The sequence below is a fragment of the Lycorma delicatula genome, chromosome 6, assembly GCF_047948215.1.
Source record: "Lycorma delicatula isolate Av1 chromosome 6, ASM4794821v1, whole genome shotgun sequence".
NCBI classification, from domain to species: Eukaryota; Metazoa; Arthropoda; class Insecta; order Hemiptera; family Fulgoridae; genus Lycorma; species Lycorma delicatula.
Genome location: NC_134460.1, coordinates 147,847,532 through 147,868,537, shown reverse-complemented (window position 1 = coordinate 147,868,537; position 21,006 = coordinate 147,847,532). Strand labels below are relative to the sequence as shown.

The following is a 21,006-nucleotide window of genomic DNA, read 5'->3' as shown; positions in this document are numbered from 1 at the left end:
AGAGTGAAATCGCTTCCCGAACTTGCCAGAGGATCAGTAAAATTTACTGGCCTCACAAACTTATGAAAATGGGGACACAATTCAAACAAAGGAAATGTCCTTATTTAGCCAACAGTGGCACTTCTGCAACACACTACACAGTTGTGTTGTCTAAACACCACAGTAATGCAGGTTGATTGACAGCCACTGATCGTTGTCAGCCCCGATGACGTGAATGTAGGCACGTTGTATTTGTTTAAGCAGTATATCGCTACCTGTAGCAGTAAATGCAAGTAAACAGCACGGGGCTAGAGGCCGAAAAGCGATCAGAATTAGGTGAAGAAGAATGTTTGGTGTTGGCAGACTTTGCAGAATGTGCTTCATTTCTTGTTCAAGATGAGATGCAAAGCTTCGATTGGGTCAGCAGCCTAGTCACACTTCACCTTTTTGTGTTCTGTTTCAAGGAAAATGATATATTACAACACAAAAGTGTCTGTATTTTAAATGATCACTCGAAGCATGATACAGCAACATTTTATTGGGTTCAATAACTTTTACAGACCATATCAAGGAAGTACATCAGAACATTAAAAAATTCATCTATTTTACTGATGGTGCTTCAATTTGTATAAAAATAAAAAGAATTTTGCTAATCTGTACAGTCACAAAAAAGACTTTAACCTTGAAGCCGAATGGCACTTCTTTGGGTCATCCCATGGGAAAACACCCTGTGATGTTGTGGAAGTTACAACAAAACAAGAGGTGGCAAAGGCAAGCCTGCAAATGTCATTAAACAGTCAGGTACTAAACATTGATGAAATGTATTCATTTTGCATAATTACCAGCTGAAAAACATCAAGAATTTTTTATTAAATCAGATGAGTTAGCTAAGATTTTAAAAACTCTAAAAAATTGCTTTGACTGCTGTGAAAGAGATATTGTTACTAGAAGCTATCACAAGTATGTTCCTGTTTTAGAAGGCATTGTAAGGTGTTACTTTACTTCATACAACAAGGACTATGAAGACCATACTGTGTCGAGTATTGTACCACCTTCACTTAGGGAAAAAACTATTGCTTGTGTGTATGATCAGTGGTGGATAGGAGAAGTAGTAGATATTAGTCTTGAAAATGATGATTTGCAGGTTCATTTTTTTCACCCAGCTGGACTACATACATCCTTTGAAAAGTCTCAACAAGATAAAGTATGGGTACCAATCTGCAAAGTCTTGAAAAGTTGACATCACTTGAACGAACTACTGTGACACCGGTTGTTCCCACACAATTTCAAGAGAATTAACAGAAGAGATGTCACAGCTGTTGGTTAATCACATTAAGTAATACACTATCATTGCTACAAAAACAGGCAATTTCATAGAAAAATAATTAAAATTTTGCTACAATTTATTTTTTCTTTGATAGTATTTATAAAAATTAACGAGTATAAAAATAAAAAAGAATTCTTGAAAAAATATGTAGGCTACTAGTTGAAATTTCAGTTTGGGTAGTATTACAGGCATTTTTGAATCAAAATTGTATTAGGTTACTGGTATTGGTTATAATTAATAATTAAAAAAAAAACTATTTTAAAATATTGAAAACATCAACTTCAACAACATAGGGGCTAAATGTAAAAAATAAAAAAAAAAATGTAAAGTGCAAAGAAGACAAGAGACCCCCTTGGAGCACTTATTTAGTGAGTCATAATGGTATCGCTTTTAACAGTTTTCATAATTTTTGAGAGGTTATACCTTTTTTATTAGTAGAATACATAAAAAAATGTTTTTGTTTGCCATAAATATCTACAAAAACACTGCAGGTTGTAAAATTTGAGATTTTTATCACCAGCCCCATACAAGTTATTAAAGACAAAATTTGAATTTAAAAAAAAATTAGTTTTCAAAAATTCATAATAATTTAGGGGTAAGTATATCATCATTAATATTATTTGGTAAAACTACTAACATATACCTTCATATAGAAGAATAATTTTAACTGTGTATGCCATCCTTGCCTCTTGAAAAAAATTACCAAAGGTGAAATTTCACTGTTTTTCATGTTCAACTTTATTGTTAATTTTCTCATAGAAAAAATTGAGGTAGGTAAATAACCACTGGACCAATCTTTTACCTTGAGATAATATGATTAAATTGCTTTTTGTTTCATTCTTCCAGGTTCATTTTTTTTTTTAGTTATGATTTTTTTCTGTAAACCCTTATAATCATAAAAATAGGTGCGCGCACTGTAACAAAAGTAACCACCACAGGTAAACTGCTTAAATAAAAAAAAAAAAAAAAAATTAGTTTAAGTTCCTGAAACATGTAGGAAAGAAATGGTTAAATTAAAATTTTTTTAATTTGTCAAGCTTATGTTTTTTTGGGATACTTCAATGGACTGACCCAACTGGAATCATGCGACGCCATCAAGAAGTAAAGAGTAATAATGACATCTCTATGCAAGGCCCAGAATTTTTCACCTCACCCCCATATAAAGCCCCCATTTATAATGATATTCTATGGAGGAGTAAACAATATTGTGATTTACATGGATTTATTGTTATGAGTTTAGATTCTGTTTTGATGCGTTTTGTTTATTTCGCCATAAAATGAAGTAAATAGTATTTAATTTCAAAACGATCTTCTTTACATCAAGATCAGTTTGTAATCAGATAACAGTTAATGTGGTTCTGTTCCTGGCCAAAAAAAAGGAACTGTAAAAAAATTGTTTTAGAGGAGTTTATCATAAGATTTTTTTTTTAATTCCAGTTATGTAACCTACTTTTTACAGGGTTTTACTTTTGTAGTATTTACATTAAAAATCGAATTAATATGCAATAATTATAAAAAAAATTCTTCAGGATTAAATTTATAAAATGATTCTTTAACATAATGTAAATTGTACCTGATTTTTGTATTGGAAATTTTTTTATCCAAGAACTTTTAAAATATATGTGAAAATGGATTTTTATTGTCAGCATCATCATTATTAGTTTTAAAAATTAGTTTGTGTATTCTGTTTATTATGAAGTGGAATTATCTACCATTATCAGAACATTTTTTACATGTATTAATTTCTGCTTTTTTATTTTGATTTTTTTATTCTTGTGAGATTTGTGGTTCTCACTAATGAAATTTAGAAGGTAGTTTACATTTTCCTCCTCTTTTTTCTATTAGAACTGAACAATTTTTTTTCTTTATTTTAATTTTTAATCAGGGAGTTAATGAAACACTTATTGCATATATTTTGTTTGTTGCATATATACATTATTTAAACTTTCTGAGATTTATATTATTCTAAGTTATAAATGCTGTTCAAATTTTGTGTTATATGAAAAATTTTGTAGATTATGTTACTATTAAGAGCAGTTTAGTCATGCCATTATTCCGTTATGGGAACCAGTTCCCACACAAACAACATAGAGTTAGATAATGCCAAATATAATTATTAACATGATAGATGGTAATAAAGTATTGCATAAATACTGGTGAGGACTAACAAATTGAGTCACCTGGTATGTTACTGCACTAACACAATTGCACATGCTACAGTACATCTGACTACTACAAACAACAGCTAGGATAGCTCTTAAGCTGAACACAGTATATTAATTTCTTTGCTAAAGAAATACAAAATATCAGGTATGTTTTACATTATATTAATAATATTATAATAATAATAATAATATAATAAGAATAATTTTATAATATAAATTTAATGATTTAAAGTGGATTCATTTTACATCATTGAATGCAGTAGTAGGCTATCATCTGAAAGGGCCTCCACTTTTTAGAGAATGATTGAGAAAGTTATTTATTAAATGAACTTTTGGTATTGAAGTTAGTATGAATGTACAAAAATATTCATTGTTTTTCTCAAGAAAAAAATATTCTCTTTTTTGATAGACTGGAAGTTAATGAAACATATTTGTTTTTATAGAAAGTTTTTTTGTATGTTGATAAAATCTTGAAAATTTTGAAGAAAAATTGTGTAATTGAAATCTGTAATTTTTTTTTCCAGGTTGGTGTACAGGCTGTAGTTACTGAGTTTCTTATTGTTTATGCTGAACTGATATTCTGTAATGCTCCAATACCTAATACTCATTCTACATTACAAGGTAATTAATTATTTTCTTCTTTATAGAACTAATGAAACCATTTATAGTCTCATATTTTTGTATATTTATTTGTTTTGATGTAAATATATAGAATATAATTTACATAAAAAATTTCCTGCTGAGATGTGAACCTGTATGCAGGTTTGAGAAAAAAAGTTTTTTTATAAGTGTAAATTATACGCATTTTGTGTTAACACTAACAATTTTTTTATTTGAAAATCATCTTTGATGATTAGGATTCACAATTTGAATGCTTATATATATATATATATATGCATTATTTCTTGAAAATTTAAATAATTTGTTAACGTACTGACCACTGTGCTAATAAAATTTGAACCACTATAACACAGTAAAAGTTAAACTTTTCATATTAATTGCAAGAATCAATTTTTGCAGGATCCCGTGTCTTCAGTTAGTATTTAATTCTATAAATATATTGAAATAATTTGTTTTTATAATTTTTGAATTATGCATTCAATATTTATTTTATTTGCATACATTTTATTTACTATACTTTAATTAGGTTTGAACTGGTGGTCTTGCAACATTACAGAATATATGTACTAACAGCTAAGTTAACCACAACTTAGCTGAAAAAGCTAAATGTTGACTTTGTTAACATTTTAATGAACACTGTTTGAATTTCACACTGAATAGCTTGTTAATTGGTTTTTTAATTTTAAAATACTGTAATCCACTAAAATGAATGTAGTAAAGCAGTGATTGGTAGACTACAACTAAGAATGTCAGTAAACTGGTTGACTCAAATCTTGCATGTATGCCAACCACTGCAAAGAAAGAATTTCCTAAAATATTTAATAATTTAAAAAAATTTATTTCAATTTGTAGCTACACCAAAAAGGAGTCGTCCAAAATCATTGGCTATTTCTACACCTACTAAACTTTTGTCTCTAGAAGAAGCACAAAATCGTGTACTGGCTGCAGGTAGACCGGATCAAGATTATATTGAAGTGGGTAAGTAAATTCTTTTAAGTATTTTGTACGTTTTAAGTATTTTTATTTAAATACTTTTTTATTTTACTTAAATCATGTTAAATGAAACAAATTCCCTGGGAAATTTGGATAACTGCATAGATCTCATGTATTGTAGGTTTACAGCATCTGGATTATTTTAGGGAATGCACCTTGGAAAATTAGAAGATGTGAAATAAGGATAAATTCATTGTAGTGAAACTACATGTACTTGTTAAAACTGGTTCCCGTAATCAGTAATAACGGGTCTTTCAAAAAAGATGCAAACCCTTTATTTGATGGTATGAATTAATGTTAATAAGATACTTATAAACAATATTAAATTACCTTTAATTACTTAACAATAGATGTTTAAAATGATGTCCTTTGATTCCGATGCATGTTACACGTTTCATAATATTTGCAGCTACTTTTCGTAATGTTTGAAATCTCACTTTCTATTGGTCATTAGCCTTCAGTTTGTCAAATGTATGAGGATTGTTTTTAAAAATTACAATACTGTAAACGTTTTCTGCAGTCTAATTCTTTCAGTTCTTGAATGACACCAGTGCGATAAGCATATGATTGTAATTTTTTAGTAGCTCTGAAAGCTGTAGGTAGTAAAATTCCAGCCTGTGAAGGTAACTTTCAGAGCGATTTTCTGGGTGAGCAATTCAAATTTCCTTTCACATCCTCCAGAAATTATACTGTTAACAGTGACTGTTGACCTGTGCTTTTCCAATCGTGTACACTCCTGGTCTCATGAAATTTATTGAACACAATATTGTCGACTTATTAGGAACTGAAGAATTGGGAAATTTTATTCGAAACTTGCCTTTCACTCAATCATAAAACTTATTCATGCAATAAGTCTCAATAATAAACACATGTTTGTCTTTGGAAAACGATATAGTTAACACAACAGAGACAAATCTTTACTAGTGTAGCACTAGTATATAAGAAGAACATTTCAACAACCTCCTAACCTCGAGTACAGTGTTGTCAACTAACATACAAGGAGAAATCAAATTTACCTACACGTGACTTCTACCTTCTTAATCTTAGGGTTGCATCCTTTTTGAAATGCCCGTTATCTAATGTAATTTTTGTCAAAAGGTCAGTTACAAAAAATATAGCTGCATTCTTTTTTAATATATTTCATTTTATTTTAGGATACTAAAATATTGTTACACGAGGGTATTGGTAACTAGGTAAGTAATCTTCCATCTGTCTTTAACTGATCACCTTTTTTGTCTTTGATGAAATAATGGAAAATTCCACGCTTATGATGATTGTTAACTGACTTTAGTTGCTTTTGGGAATTTTATTGTATATTTGTCATATTAATAAAGCACAATTTTCAATATCTTATTTAAAAAAAAAAATGGTATCAGACGTTTGTAATCGTGTGAGGTCAGATTTTCTATACAATGACACACTTTTTTCCAGTTTGAACAGGGGTCAATAAAGACAAGGTCTGCTGTATTACTTTTCTGTTGAGTATGCCTTATAATTTGGTGGATAATTTATGTTTTGAATAATTTGTTAGTTTAATAAAAACTTAATTTTTACTTTTTACTGTCGGCATAAATACCTATTCAAGTGGATTCTTTGAGTTAGGCAGTCTACAGTATTCTAAAATACTTTAATTAGGAGATTGTTGTTTCTTTTGATGCTAAGTTTAAATTTCAGATAGGTATTATATGTTATTTAGTTATTGTATTAAAATTTTAATCATTAAAATAAATTTGAACATAATAAAAAATTTTCTGTTGAATAAGATCTGGTTAAAATAAATTATGAACTGTGAAATTTACCAGTTATATATGACATTATTCCAGCTGTATTTTGTTATATTTGATGAGTTTTTACTTTTAAATATGAATCGATAATTCAGTCTATGTTAATTTTTTTAATAAACTAAATTAAAGAATGAGAATTATTATTTATTATTAAATAATTTTATTAATTAAAATTAAATATTTTTTGCCATGATAAATTAAAAATAACTTAAGATTTTAAGTAATTTATTTAATCTTATAGAGGTTTATAATTTGTAAGGTGTAACATTCAGCCCATGCATATCTTATTAGAAACAAATTGAAATTGATCAAAGAATTAACAGATATTATGGATTTTCAAAATTAATGTAATAAACAAAAAATGACACATTGATGTACAAACTGTTATTATAAAAAATATTATGAAGTCAGATTGTATTAGCAAGAGAAGTGTGAATGAAAAACTGTTCGTAGAGCAGTGGTCAACTGCAGAATAGCTCAACTGAGCAGAATTTTCATGAAGTGTCAACTAGCATCAAATATACATCTAGAATCAGAAAGAAATTCTTTAAAATATTGTTATTAAATAATTTTGAAAATTTAATTATTAATACAACATATTTCAGAATTATCTTTACTGCATTTCAATCGTAAAACAGTTCCTTTCTCTGGTTGAGTGAAATAAAATGAAAAGTTAAAATAAGATAAATTTCCTAAAAAAATAGCATTTCTTATTAGGTTTTAACAAAAATATTTTAAAATATATTCTTTGTCATAAGTTTTTTAGGTACTGAAATGTTTTTCAACTTGGCTTTTACTATTATGTTATTTTATTCTATTAGTACCATGTTGTTTCAATTTAAAATATTAGTTTTTAAGTTATTTAAATAATTTATAAACATTAGTAATGCTCAATTAATTGAATAGGCGGTGGTCCAGCTTGTTTGCCAGCCAAATACCACACTGTGATAGATTTACCTAGAAAAAGGGCTGGCTCCAAACGTTCTCCGCTTGGTTGGAAATCTCTTTTCTCAAAAGCAGGGCGTCACAGTTCAGTTAGTAGTCGCAAAAGTCGGTCTCCTTCTAGTACACCAGGAAATGAAAACCGTAAAGCATCTGTACCAAGCGATATGGTATTTGGGAATGTAAGTTACCATTTTACTTAGTTTCTACATTTTATATTTTACATTGTCTTAATTTTTTTTATGAGAATTATGCTTTTACTGTAAATAACAATCGATTTGATAATGTTTGATTATGTTTAATGTTGAATCATAAAATAACCAAATGTTCAAAAATTTTGATTGATTTATGTACTGTATTTACTAACTGTAACGCATTATTTGGAAAGTACTGAAGAGGCATTCTGAAAAATAAATGGCTGGGATGTTAGGATAAAATGCTAACAGGAAAAGCTGTGTTTATTAATGAGTGTAGTTTTGTCGATCACTAAAATTAAATAATGCCGATTGTACGAGTATGACCCTGAAACTAAGCAGCAGTCGTCGCAGTGGAAGTCGCCAAGTTCACCGCGGCCAAAAAAGCACGCCAAGTCGCATCAACGTGAAGTCCATGATGATTGTTTTTTCGACATCAAAGGCATTATCCATAAGGAATTGGTTCCTCTCAGTCAAACTGTCAGTGGGATGTTCTATTATGAAGTTTTGAAGCGGTTACGTGAAAGCATTAGGCACAAATGTTCAGATCTGTGGGGTAACAACAGCTGGGTTCTGCACCATTACAACGAGTCTGTGCACACATCGCTAGCCGTTTGGAATTTCTTGGCTTCCAAAAAGACGGTAGTGATTCCCCACCCACCCTATTCGCCTGACCTTGCCCCATGCAACTTTTTTCACTTTCCGAAAATAAAATTTCAATTGAAAGGCCGTCGTTTTAACACAATTGAGGAGATTCAGGAAGAAACACAGAACATGCTTTGAAGACTTACACCTGCAGACTTCCAGGGATGCATGGAATCATGGGAAAAACGCTGGGATCACTGTATCAATGCCCAAGGGGATTACTTTGAAGGAGACAGTGGAAATTATAAGTTATGGTAAGCTATTTTATTTTTATGGTAAAATTCCCTGAACTTTTGGGTAGCACCTCGTATAGTTGGTCTCTTATTACTTTTTCTCTGGAACCTTCTCTCTGTGTTGCCTGCATTATGGTTGTCAAAGGGGATGACAATTCCATCAGACCCTTGAAGCCCTTATATATCTTGCACAACTCCTCTTGTATGCCTATATACTTCACTAGCCCTGCACTGGAGTTCTGTTTCAAGTTAAACATCAGTAAGCCTAACTGAGTAATGAAGTCCTCCTTGGTGCCCATCACTGATTATTCCTCTTCTGAGAACTCATTTTTTCCACTTGCTATATTCTCTCTTCGGCTTGGGGGGTGCCGGGAGCTTTGAATTGCCTGGTTCCGCAAGATCAGTCAATGGAAGTGATCTCCTACATTCCATGGCTAAACTAAGCATCTAATCGTAAAACAGATGTGAGGAATGTCTTCAGTGTTGAATTCTGCTTCTCTGGATTGCCCACACCTCAAAAACACAGGGGTATTTTTTGGAGGGTGCCCCAAAATTGGAGGGTAGGTAAAATGTATTCACCTAAATCCGAGGTTGGATTTTGGTGGTCAGGGGGGTGTCGGGGTATCCACAATATGTATCCACTAATATTTCACAAAACTTTCCAACTGTCCGAATCAATAAAATCCATGAACAAACCAACCAAACAGTAAAAATCACAGAGTGATCGACAGCACCTCTTCACTACTACATGTCTCTTACTCAACTTTTTTTTAAATTCATGTTAACCCCGATAAACTTGATAAAAATTTGCTTTCAAAGGAGGCTGCCGATGTTGAAATTAGGTAGACAGTTGATTATGCATATTTATTTTCTTTAATTTCATGCAGTATAATTGTATAGATGATAAAGCCTAGATGGAAATTATTTTTTTTTAATACAAGATAGAATTTTATGGTTAATGAGTGCTATCATAAAAATAATTATTTTTTGGTTATGATTTAAAAAAATATTTTACATACCTTTACATTTTTAAATTATGTTTTTCAGGAAAAATATGAAATGATGTAAAATTAACTTTCCTACGCATACTTTTAGCAGTTAATTGAGAGAAGTATTATTGAATCTGACCAGTAGGTTCATGCATTTGAATGAAGTCATTATTATTATATGGGATTGAAATTATTTAAAAAAATTTTAATCCCATATAATAGATGATACAGTGGAACACATCCTCTACCTGTGTCCCCAATACGAGGTTGAATGTTCACGAGCTGTTTGGGAACTTGAGAGAATGCATTCCTTTCTGGATCTTTGTATTAACTGGATTACCCGTGAGGAGTGGTCTATAGTGCTGGTTTCCTTCGCACCCTTGTGGTGTGTAGGTCTGCAGAGGGAGTTTAATCAAGGTACTAGATTGTGGTAGGATCCCAGGGAGCTAGGGTTCTGGCTTAGGCATTGGATTGGTTGGAGGTAGGCGCATTGGCATCATGCCATGGTTATAATGGTATTGTCTGTGATTCGCTTTGTGACTTCCGCTGGTGGGGGTGACCGCGCCGCCAGGGTATGTTAACCTGTGTGACCGCGGGTGTGGCTTCTCTCTACTGGAGCCGATCATGATCGTGACTTGGGACCAAGTTGGGTGCGGGGTTTGTCCCTGAGTCCTGCGCAAACCGGAATGAGGTTGTGTTCCGTTTATTAGGTGACCTATATTGGTCGACTTAATTGGGTGTAGGTCTGAATCTCTATGTTGCGTGAGACAAAATTTTGATTGGTATGAGTGTAGCACTGATTTAACTTTAAACTCGTTTGTTTTCTGAGGCATTCACAGTCATTAATGGTGCTGTCAAATCTGGATTAGGCGCGGGGTTTTCGCTTCCGCGGTTTTGGTCAGTTAGTTTGAGGGAATCATGTTAGGTTGGATGTGGAGATGTCTGTTTAGGGTCTACATGAAGGCAAAATTTGATTTGTATTTTACTGATGCAAATGTCTACCGAGGCATTTACATCAGTGGCATCCTGATTGAGGCCTGGCTGATGACTGTAAGATGTAATCATTTAGAGGGTCTAAAGACGAACTTCGGTAAAGCCCCTCAGGGCTTTACCGAAGGGGTGGTAGGGCGACTGGTAACATCACAAGGTTGGGTGCCTTCCTCTTACAGGGTTGGGATGTGACAACATACAGAGATGAATGTTGTCAAATCCAGGGGATGTTTCACATAAGTTTTTAATATCTATTAGCAGCCTCAAGCATCATTGATGTAAAAGAGGAAAGCTGATTAAGGATGCTTGCGCTACTGTCATACTGTGATGGGAAGGCTTCAAGGTAACAATTCCAATTCACTTTTTCAACAATCCATCTCTGTGGCCTTCTTCTCACGTCATGGTTGATATTAAAAGCAATAATAATTGGTCTGTGATCACTGCTGTGTAAGTCATTGTAAACAGACCAATTAAGACCAAGGAATAAACTCGGTGAGCACACGGAAAGGTCGATGTTGAATACCAGATGATAAGGACATGAAAGTGTGTGACCCATCATTCAGTAGAAAAAGATTCAAGTCTTTTCTCACTGTGTTTATCATATTTCCTCAAGAGGAGCAGAAAGTTGAGCCCCAGGAAATATTGTGGACGTTGAAGTCTCCTACTATTAATGACGACAGTGGGATTTGCTTGAAGAGATTTGAGATTTCTAAAGCATTAAACTCCGAGTTCGGCAAGAGATACAAATTGTAGATGTGCAATTTGAAGGGATTTGAAGGGAAGCAGCAACAGCAGGAATAAGGATAACTAGTGGTATCCTAATAGCCGATACTTCATTCCACAGGAAAATAGCAACTCTACCACTCTCTGTCTATTAGACAGTTATACCTCTCTCAGAAATAGCCTCTGAGCATTACTGCATCCTGCTGAGATGTGTTTCTTGGAAGCACATATGTGCACGCCAATACTCTAATATCCTCAGATCAGGACTGAAGACCTCTAATGTTCCACTGAATAATGTTCATAAGTAGAGCTGCCAAGAGCCTCAAGAACCTTTCCTGTAACATGGAATGTCATGCAGGACTAAATAAATCTAATCTAATTTCATCTCATCTATTACTATGGACTATAAATTCATAGCATTTGGGGTGTCTCTGTCAATTTCATTATTCTTAGTTTTAGATAATTTATAATTATTTTAGATTTTAAAGATTTTTTCTTTTTTAACAATCATAAAATTAACATTTTAGGAAAAGGCTTTGACTGAAGCAGATTTGGCTCAAGGAAGAAGGCGATTAAGGCCTGTTAAAAGTGCAGAGTCATTAGCTTCGGCTAGTCAGAATGCTTCAGCACGATCATCTGGTTGTTTAGAACCATCATCTCCATCACCACCTTCTCCAGCCCTTATGTCTCGCAGTTGTCAACCACCAGGTCATAATCGATCGGTCTCTCATGATTCATATTTTGATACGTTGGCTGATAATCTTCAACCTGTAGAAACAGCATTGCTTGGACAACTTTTACAGGAAGAAGATGAAGAAGGTGATTTTTCAATCATAAATCTGATTTATTCTCTTAGTTCTAATTTAATTTGGTCTTCACTAACTATACTCCTTAGATTTAGACTCTTGTAACGATTTCAGTATTCTTTTTTTAAAAATGTTAATGTAATTATAGTTTTCTAATTGTTGTGATCGTTTAGATTCGTTCAACTGGAATTTTAAAATTTAAAAGTATTATAAAGCAGACTCCTGGAGTATACTACTGGGTACATGAAAAACTGCATCTGATTATAATCTGAAGATCTGTAAATACCTGTAATGTTATAGAAGTCATCCTGGTAGTAGATAGGTGTGAAGCGACCACTTTAATTAAAAATTCATTTTAATAACCATCTTTCATTTAAAAATTAAATTGGTTCCTGTAAAACCTGGTTCCAGGAACAAGATGAAGAAGGTGATTTTTCAATCATAAATCTGATTTATTCTCTTAGTTCTAATTTAATTTGGTCTTCACTAACTATACTCCTTAGATTTAGACTCTTGTAACGATTTCAGTATTCTTTTTTTAAAAATGTTAATGTAATTATAGTTTTCTAATTGTTGTGATCGTTTAGATTCGTTCAACTGGAATTTTAAAATTTAAAAGTATTATAAAGCAGTCTCCTGGAGTATACTACTGGGTACATGAAAAACTGCATCTGATTATAATCTGAAGATCTGTAAATACCTGTAATGTTATAGAAGTCATCCTGGTAGTAGATAGGTGTGAAGCGACCACTTTAATTAAAAATTCATTTTAATAACCATCTTTCATTTAAAAATTAAATTGGTTCCTGTAAAACCTGGTTCCAGGAAGAAGATGAAGAAGGTGATTTTTCAATCATAAATCTGATTTATTCTCTTAGTTCTAATTTAATTTGGTCTTCACTAACTATACTCCTTAGATTTAGACTCTTGTAACGATTTCAGTATTCTTTTTTTAAAAATGTTAATGTAATTATAGTTTTCTAATTGTTGTGATCGTTTAGATTCGTTCAACTGGAATTTTAAAATTTAAAAGTATTATAAAGCAGACTCCTGGAGTATACTACTGGGTACATGAAAAACTGCATCTGATTATAATCTGAAGATCTGTAAATACCTGTAATGTTATAGAAGTCATCCTGGTAGTAGATAGGTGTGAAGCGACCACTTTAATTAAAAATTCATTTTAATAACCATCTTTCATTTAAAAATTAAATTGGTTCCTGTAAAAATTGAATATACCAATTTCTGTAACCATAGAATTTTTTCTGTCAAGTGCGAGGTTTTTTGTATGCTTTGGCATTCATTTTTAGATAATCATTAGTCGTTCAAAAAATAAAATGAAATTTTTGTAATTAAAACTTCTAAAATAGTCTCTGCAGTAGTTAAGAGATTTAAAGTAAGATATTTGTATAAGAAGAACGGATATTAGTGCAGTGAGTTTTTTTACAAGATGTTGAGAATTATTAATGAATGTTACTCACATGGTCATATGTGATCCATATGATTACAAAGTGTTAAATAAAAAGAAAATTTTAAATAGTATACAGAATTTTAATTAATTTGACATCAATATATTTTAAACATCTTGACAATTAAAAAGTGAGAGATGGGATTAAATATAAATAAAACGGTTAAATTTTACCTTCATTTTATAAAAGTACATCTCTTTTGCATTGAAAGCTGTGGGAATAACCTAATCTAGGAATGTCTGAAATAATCTCTGCAAGTTTTCTTTGGTTAAGGCCTTATAAGACTTGATGCCATATTCTGTTGTATGTCTATCCAAATTTCAATAACTACATTTTTCTTTAATTCTTTTCTTTTGATTGAACCATACACTGTTATATAGTAGGATATAAAATTGGTGCCAAGTACTTGATCTGATTCATTAAATCCTCTTCCACATAGATTCCAGAAAATTTAGCTTTAAAAATTTCCCATGTCGGATTGTGTAACTAAAACAAATTAATTAATGGTTGTGTAACTAGAACAAATTAATGGAATAATTGGTAGTCTTTGTGATTTAAATTACATGCTTCGTTTAGTTGTATAATTATAATGAAAATGCTGAGTTCATCATCTGGTACAGTTAAAAAGATTTTTTTTATTTACCTGTCGTTTGAAAAATGTGTCTTATTTGCTCCATAATCTTGAAAGGGCCCAAAATCTTCACTAAGATTTAGTGAATAGTCTCTCTTGATCATTAATGAGTTCTTCGTTATGAATAGAAGTTGTATGTCCAGACCTGTTTTCTTTTTCAAGGGTTGGCTTCCTACTTTTGAACTGTATGTACTACCTGTATATATGAGTATGAAATAAAACTTGCATCCCAAGACTAATCCTCATCTGCTGCACTCTTCCATGTGTCTTTTCCAAAATTAAAAAAAAAAAAACAAAAAAACTGATATTTGCTGGCAATATGGCAGTAGTAGATATAAAGCTTTTAACTAAATCCGAACGAGTGAATGACACATGGCCTTGCTGAACTTATATGACGTACCACATTAGTTGTATGTTGGGATTGTTTGGCATTATCCAATGTAGGATTTATTCTTCATAAGATGTTTTATTGCATTACCTATTATTTGATTTATTTTTTATCAGAAATATTTTATTGTAAAATGTAACTTTATTTAATTTTTATTTATTATTTTTTTATTACTTTTAAAGGTCTGTCATTGTCTATAGATCTCAGTGAACTGCAAGTTAATTTTGATCTTGAGGAATCTGACATGAAAATATTCTCAGAGGATGAAACAAATCAGTTATTTAGTAGTCAAACAAGTGTTGAGGTAATATTATTTATTCTTTGTATTATTATTAAGATTGTCTGTTTGTAAATATACATAATGTATTTTTTTTAAGAAGTAAATAATATCTTAAATAAAGAGCTGACTGTCCTTTGGTTTTAAAGTCACATTAATGCTATTAATGTTAAATCAAGTTTAAGTCTCTGCTAAAAATAGAGAAAAAATTCTACAAAACTTCATTTTTTAGACAGCTAATAGAATATATAAGTTCAGAATAGATTTTATTTTGATATTGCTTTTTTTAAACTGTCAATAAATAAATCACCTGGGATTCTCCGTGTTCATGTTACTAATGCTTATTACTTTATAGTTTTATGAAATTAGTAACTTGCCTACCTGTGTTTTTAGTTTTTAATCTCATGAAATACCTTCAGAAGATTCGTAATTATATCTATAAAAAGAAACCATGATTATTAACGCTTAGTAAATGAATATTAAACATTATTTATTCTAACTTATAGGTACATAAACGACAACCGTTGCTGGCAAGATGTGATGACACACTTAGTGGTGATCCATCACCAAAGAAACATAAAACGGGAACTGCAGCACCAACAAATCAGAACAAAAGATCTCGTCTTGAAGAAAGATTTTCAAATGCTGATCTTAGATACATTGATAGTCAGTCTCCAGAACAGGTTACAAATCATATCTCTGAAAAATAATTATATTTAATTTAAATTTAATCTCTGTAGTTAATATTCAAATTGTGTATATTGGTTTTCTTTTACATTTAGTTTATGTCTGCTATTTTTTTTTCTTCATTGCTGTATTTGAGTGTTGTAGGTAACAAAAATAACTTTATTAAGTTTCTGATATGTGCTGTCATTTTGTGATAGCTTATGAAATATGACATCATCCAAAGATTCAGCTATTCATAGTTGTCTTCTTTTGTTTGCACCCTTACTGCGAACTTTATGTAATGTATGTAAAAGGTTGAGTTTTTGTTTTAAATTTGGTATATGAATAATTTGAATCACGTTAATTTAATTTTTATGTTAGGGTAACAAGTATAATTTATATAGGCTTTTATTTTTTTGATTTGCTTCCTTAGTTAATTTTTTTTTTTATCGGCTGCTTATTTTGATATATTTGTTCTGCTTAAATAAAATTATGATTTAATATAATTTTAAACAGTGTACATTATTTGCAGCTATACATTTGATCAATGTAAAGATATTTTAGAGAAAATTTCTCATTTTTAAACTACTTTTCAAAAAAATATTCAGTATTTGGGGAAAATACATACAGGAATACATTAACATTTGCAAGAATAAATTAAAAATAAAATACTCATACTCTAAAACATTTTTTACCTGTAGTGCTGCATGTATAAAGAGCTGAACAGGTTAAATATTCTAGTTATGTATGGAAGTATACTAACAAGACTTAACAACTTTTTGTTTCATATAACTTCATATTTTTTTGTGTATAATAAACTCTTCACAAAACTCTGATTTTGTATTGTTAATATACACAGCTTGAAATTCATCTACTTTTTCTGGCATATAAATAATTAAGAACCTTTCATTTGGTATATATAAATATATTTTTTTTCTCCTCTCTAAAATCAGTCCTTTCAAGACGCATATCACCTCTCTACTAATAAATATGTAAATCAACTTGATCCACCCAAGTACAGAATTAAGAAATATCTTACCTTATTTTGTTGTTTTTCTGCAAGAGTATTTTTGTGGGATCCCGCTTCATCAGTAGTGTATAAAAACTTTTTGTATTATTGCATAATAAAAGATTAAAATTAAAAAATTTAAAAAGATTAAAAAGTTAAAAAAATAAAAGATCAAAATACAAACACATATGCAAGGCATATGGAATCAATTGGGTAACATGCATGTGGCCAGCCAAATACAATACTCAAGTATTGTATTTGAGCCTGTAACTGTACTGTAATTGCTGAGTATTTACAATACTCAAGTATTGTATCTGGCTGGCCACATGCTTGTTACCCAGTTGACTGCATGTGCCTTGCATATGTGGTTTTATTTTAATCCTTTATTTTTTTAAATTTTTTAATATATAATTATACAAAATGTTTTTATACTCAACTGATGATGCGGGATCCCGCAAAAGTACTCTTGTAAAAAAATAACAATAACAAAAATAACAAATTCTGTACTTGGGTGGTTCAACAAGTTGATTTACATTATATTCAATATTAACAACTTTATATTTACTATTAACTTTTACTGTTAACTACCACTAAAACACAGTAACAGATAGAATCTAAAAAAAGTAATACCAGTAGTCAAATAGAAAATTTGTTGATTCCAGTAATGTCAATGGAGTTGTGTTGTACAGATTTCATTCTATTTTTCTACATAGTTCCTGCCATTATTGATGGTTCTTATCTTAATGAGCAACCAGAAGTTCCCTTCATCATAGAATGATGTTGCCTGTGATGCAAGAAATGAATTAATGACTTGTTTGACCTTGTTGTCATTGTGGAACAGCAAGGAAGGTTTTAAGACAGGAATAGGTGATAGTGACATGGTGCAAGGTATAGGCTGTATGGGAGATAATTGAACCATTCCCAGATGAAGGTAGTGAAGAGACATTGCATTGTGGCAGTAGTTTAAGTTAGTATTTTAATGAATCAACACAAAAATGAGTGCTACATATCATTTATGTGGTGCAGTCCAAAAATCACACAACACAATTTTTAATTGTTTTGCAGTAGACATCATTATTTGATTTTGGAGCCTTGAAGCAAGAATTTGACAAGCAAAGCTTTTTTTTGTCCCAAAACACTGTGCACTTGTGAGTAGAGAAGTTTGGCTTATATTTTGTCTTTTTGAGTGACAAAATTTGTCACTGTTCTGTAGATTTTTATTTCATTTCAGGCGTGTGTTTATTTCATTTTATATGTGTCAGCCGTGTCTCATTACCAGTGACTGTATGGCTCAAGAAGTCATTGCCTTGTTCACTGTAGCGAGTCAAAACTTCCAACATGCTGGCCAACCATTTCATTTTGTGATTTTCCATAAGCATGTTAGGCACTCAGCTGCACATTATTTCTCATAATTCAATTTCTCAGACAAAATTTCATACAGAATTGAAATTTTGCATGTTGATTTTCAAGTTATCTATTGTTTCTTGCATTAAAAAATATAGATGGCAGATTGTGAATTTCATAAGCAGCAAGTGACTTGATTTACTTAAACATTAGAAATACACAATAGTAAGCATACAGACACAACTTAATAAGAATGACATCAAACGTTTTCTAATATCAGGTAACTCAGCACTTATGTGTAGCGATGTAGTGACAATATTTAGAAACGTAAGTTGCTTTTTGGATGTACTTTGTGTGTGTATATCTTTCAATTTCAGTTATTAACTTACTCTTACAGTTAAAGATAAATTAATAGTATATGGTATTGATTAATGTTGCAGGCAGTACGAGTGGAAGTTGAGGTGCATAATAGCCCTAATCAGTCTCATAGCCCTTCACTCGCTGAAGCTACAGTATCTGAGAATGAGAGTCTAACTTTGTCAGGTCTAACGACACCGGATACTCCTCGATTAAATTACACTCCGCTGACTGAGGACAGTTTAAGCGATGCAGTAGCTACACCTGATTACGTTCCACTTAGTCACAATTCTAAATTAACACCATCTCCAACCTGTTTTGAAGCAAGACTTCCAGGCGATCGTCTTAGTTATCAAGGTGATGTTAGGCTACGTTATGAAAACATTCCTGGTGATCGCCTTAGTTTTCAAGGTGTTCTTAATCGTAATGATGATATTAAATATGAAAACATTCCTGGTCGTCAGACGCTTAGTTCGACTGAATTTTTGAGCGTTAATACTCCAGATAGTATAGGTTCAGTCGGTATGAAAACTGATGAAATAATGTATGAAAAGATTAAAAGTGAAAACGGTAGTGATATTTATGAAAATATTGATGAAGTGAAAATGAAAAACAATATAAAAGCAGAAAAGTATTATGAAAATGTGCCGGCTCATTCGGATGATAGTAAATCAAAAATATATGAGCAAGTATTAAGGAAGGATATCGATTCGAGTTATGAAGAGATATCTGGGCAGGAATGTTTAGTGAGTGAACGATTACAGCAAGGTGGCATATGTTCATCTGGATATTTAGTTGAGGAAATGAAAACTGAAAACGAGTACGAATGTTTAGTCGGCGATGGAGAATCAAGTCCTGAAGCTGAGGAGGTTAAACATGTACCCGATTCAAATCATAATGTACCCTCTGCTGGCCCTGAAGAAAATTTCTATGAGGATGTTCAGGTAAGATCTCAGATTTGATTTATAAATTTGCCTCTAAAAGTTGTAGTCAAAAAACATTTATATGTAAATTTTATATTATGTCCTATAAATTAATTTTAAAAGAAAAATTCACATTCACACTAATTACTTCAGAATATCTTGATGGGATTGGAACCTATAATTAAAGACTTTAAATTCGTAGTTTTGCTAAGAATTTGTGTATGTATAATTTTTTTGGGATAATATTACAATGAGATTGAGCTATTATGTATGTTATAGAAATGATAAAATTTGAAACTAGTTGATGTCTTAAGTCTACAGTTAATTACCAAGAGATCCTTCATTATTTACTTATTTATGAACCAATAACTAATAAACAGAAAGGGCAGTACAATTGCAATGCAAGAAGCGGAATTGGTAGGTTTATGAATTTTATAACAACAGTATTGGAATGGAAACCATCTTATGGTACTATAGTTGGTGGAATAATAATGAAGGACTTTCAAAAAGATAGTTACAGTTACATAAAATAAAATGGGAATATTTATGAAAATCTTAAGGTCAATCTTAGGTCAAGTAGGTCAAGATTTACTCCCTAAAGTACGATTAAAGATTTACTTTTTACATAATCACAAAGTCTGTTTAAACATTTGCTATACTGTAACATGAGCTTTTCCACGCCATGGTTGAAAAGTTCTGTCCCTCATGCCACAACCATAACTATTACAGTCTGGGCTTGCTTCATCAGACTAATGTTGCTGCTTTGCAAGATATTGTCATGAGATTGAATGCATGAAAATAATGTGACGCAAGATCAGGACTGTGAGGAGGTTGCTTTCTTGCACCTCATACTTTTCTTCAGGAAATCGTTGATAATGTATGCCGAATAAGTAATTGTGCAAAAGTATAATGATTTTTTTGAGTCTTCAGAGTCATTGATCTTTAATCTCCTTGCTTGGCCTTTTTGAGGTTTCATAATATTTCTTATGGTTACATAATATTTTTATAGTTTACCGCATTTATTGTGATTGATTTATAATCGCTTTATCACTTTAACTAAAAAGGCTAAGTAAAACCATTAAGAAACTAATGAAAGAATATCTTGTAAATACTCTATATACTTATGAAACTATATATAATACAATATTTTTTCAGCCTCCACAAAGTACAGAATTAGAGAACACTCTTACTGACTTTTTTATGTTCATCAAAACGTTTTTGGGCCTAAGCCCATCTTCAGTGAAATTTTTTATAAATTCTTGGATTTGTTTACATTTACACATTAATTTTACTATCTTTTTACATTTTATTTTGTAAAAATTGTCTGTTAATAAAATTTATAAACATTTTAAAAGTTCAGAACAAATATTTGTTTAGTCAAGAGAATGAAAACGTATTGCAATAACTATTAATTTATCAACACCTTATCTTTGTATTCCAACTTAAATAATTTTAATAAGAATGTCCCCATCAAATTCTATTTGCAGATTTATAAGGCTGACGTTTATATCTATATATATACAATTTTTCTAAAATTTCTAATATTTTATT

At 31.2% G+C, this 21,006-nt stretch overlaps 1 protein-coding gene across 3 annotated transcripts in view; it reads left to right on the top strand.

Annotated features, from left to right (window-relative positions):
* Positions 1 to 21,006, top strand: part of CdGAPr (GTPase-activating protein CdGAPr) — a 446,242-nt gene that overhangs the window by 413,402 nt on the left and 11,834 nt on the right. For 2 of the 3 annotated variants that reach the window (XM_075368777.1, XM_075368779.1), the window contains 7 exons: positions 3,996 to 4,092; positions 4,945 to 5,070; positions 7,776 to 7,993; positions 12,113 to 12,404; positions 15,062 to 15,183; positions 15,663 to 15,839; positions 18,616 to 19,476. In XM_075368777.1, the coding sequence (XP_075224892.1) occupies positions 3,996 to 4,092; positions 4,945 to 5,070; positions 7,776 to 7,993; positions 12,113 to 12,404; positions 15,062 to 15,183; positions 15,663 to 15,839; positions 18,616 to 19,476 (1,893 nt within the window). The remainder of the gene's footprint in view (positions 1 to 3,995; positions 4,093 to 4,944; positions 5,071 to 7,775; positions 7,994 to 12,112; positions 12,405 to 15,061; positions 15,184 to 15,662; positions 15,840 to 18,615; positions 19,477 to 21,006) is intronic. The other variant, XM_075368778.1, reaches the window with a different exon arrangement.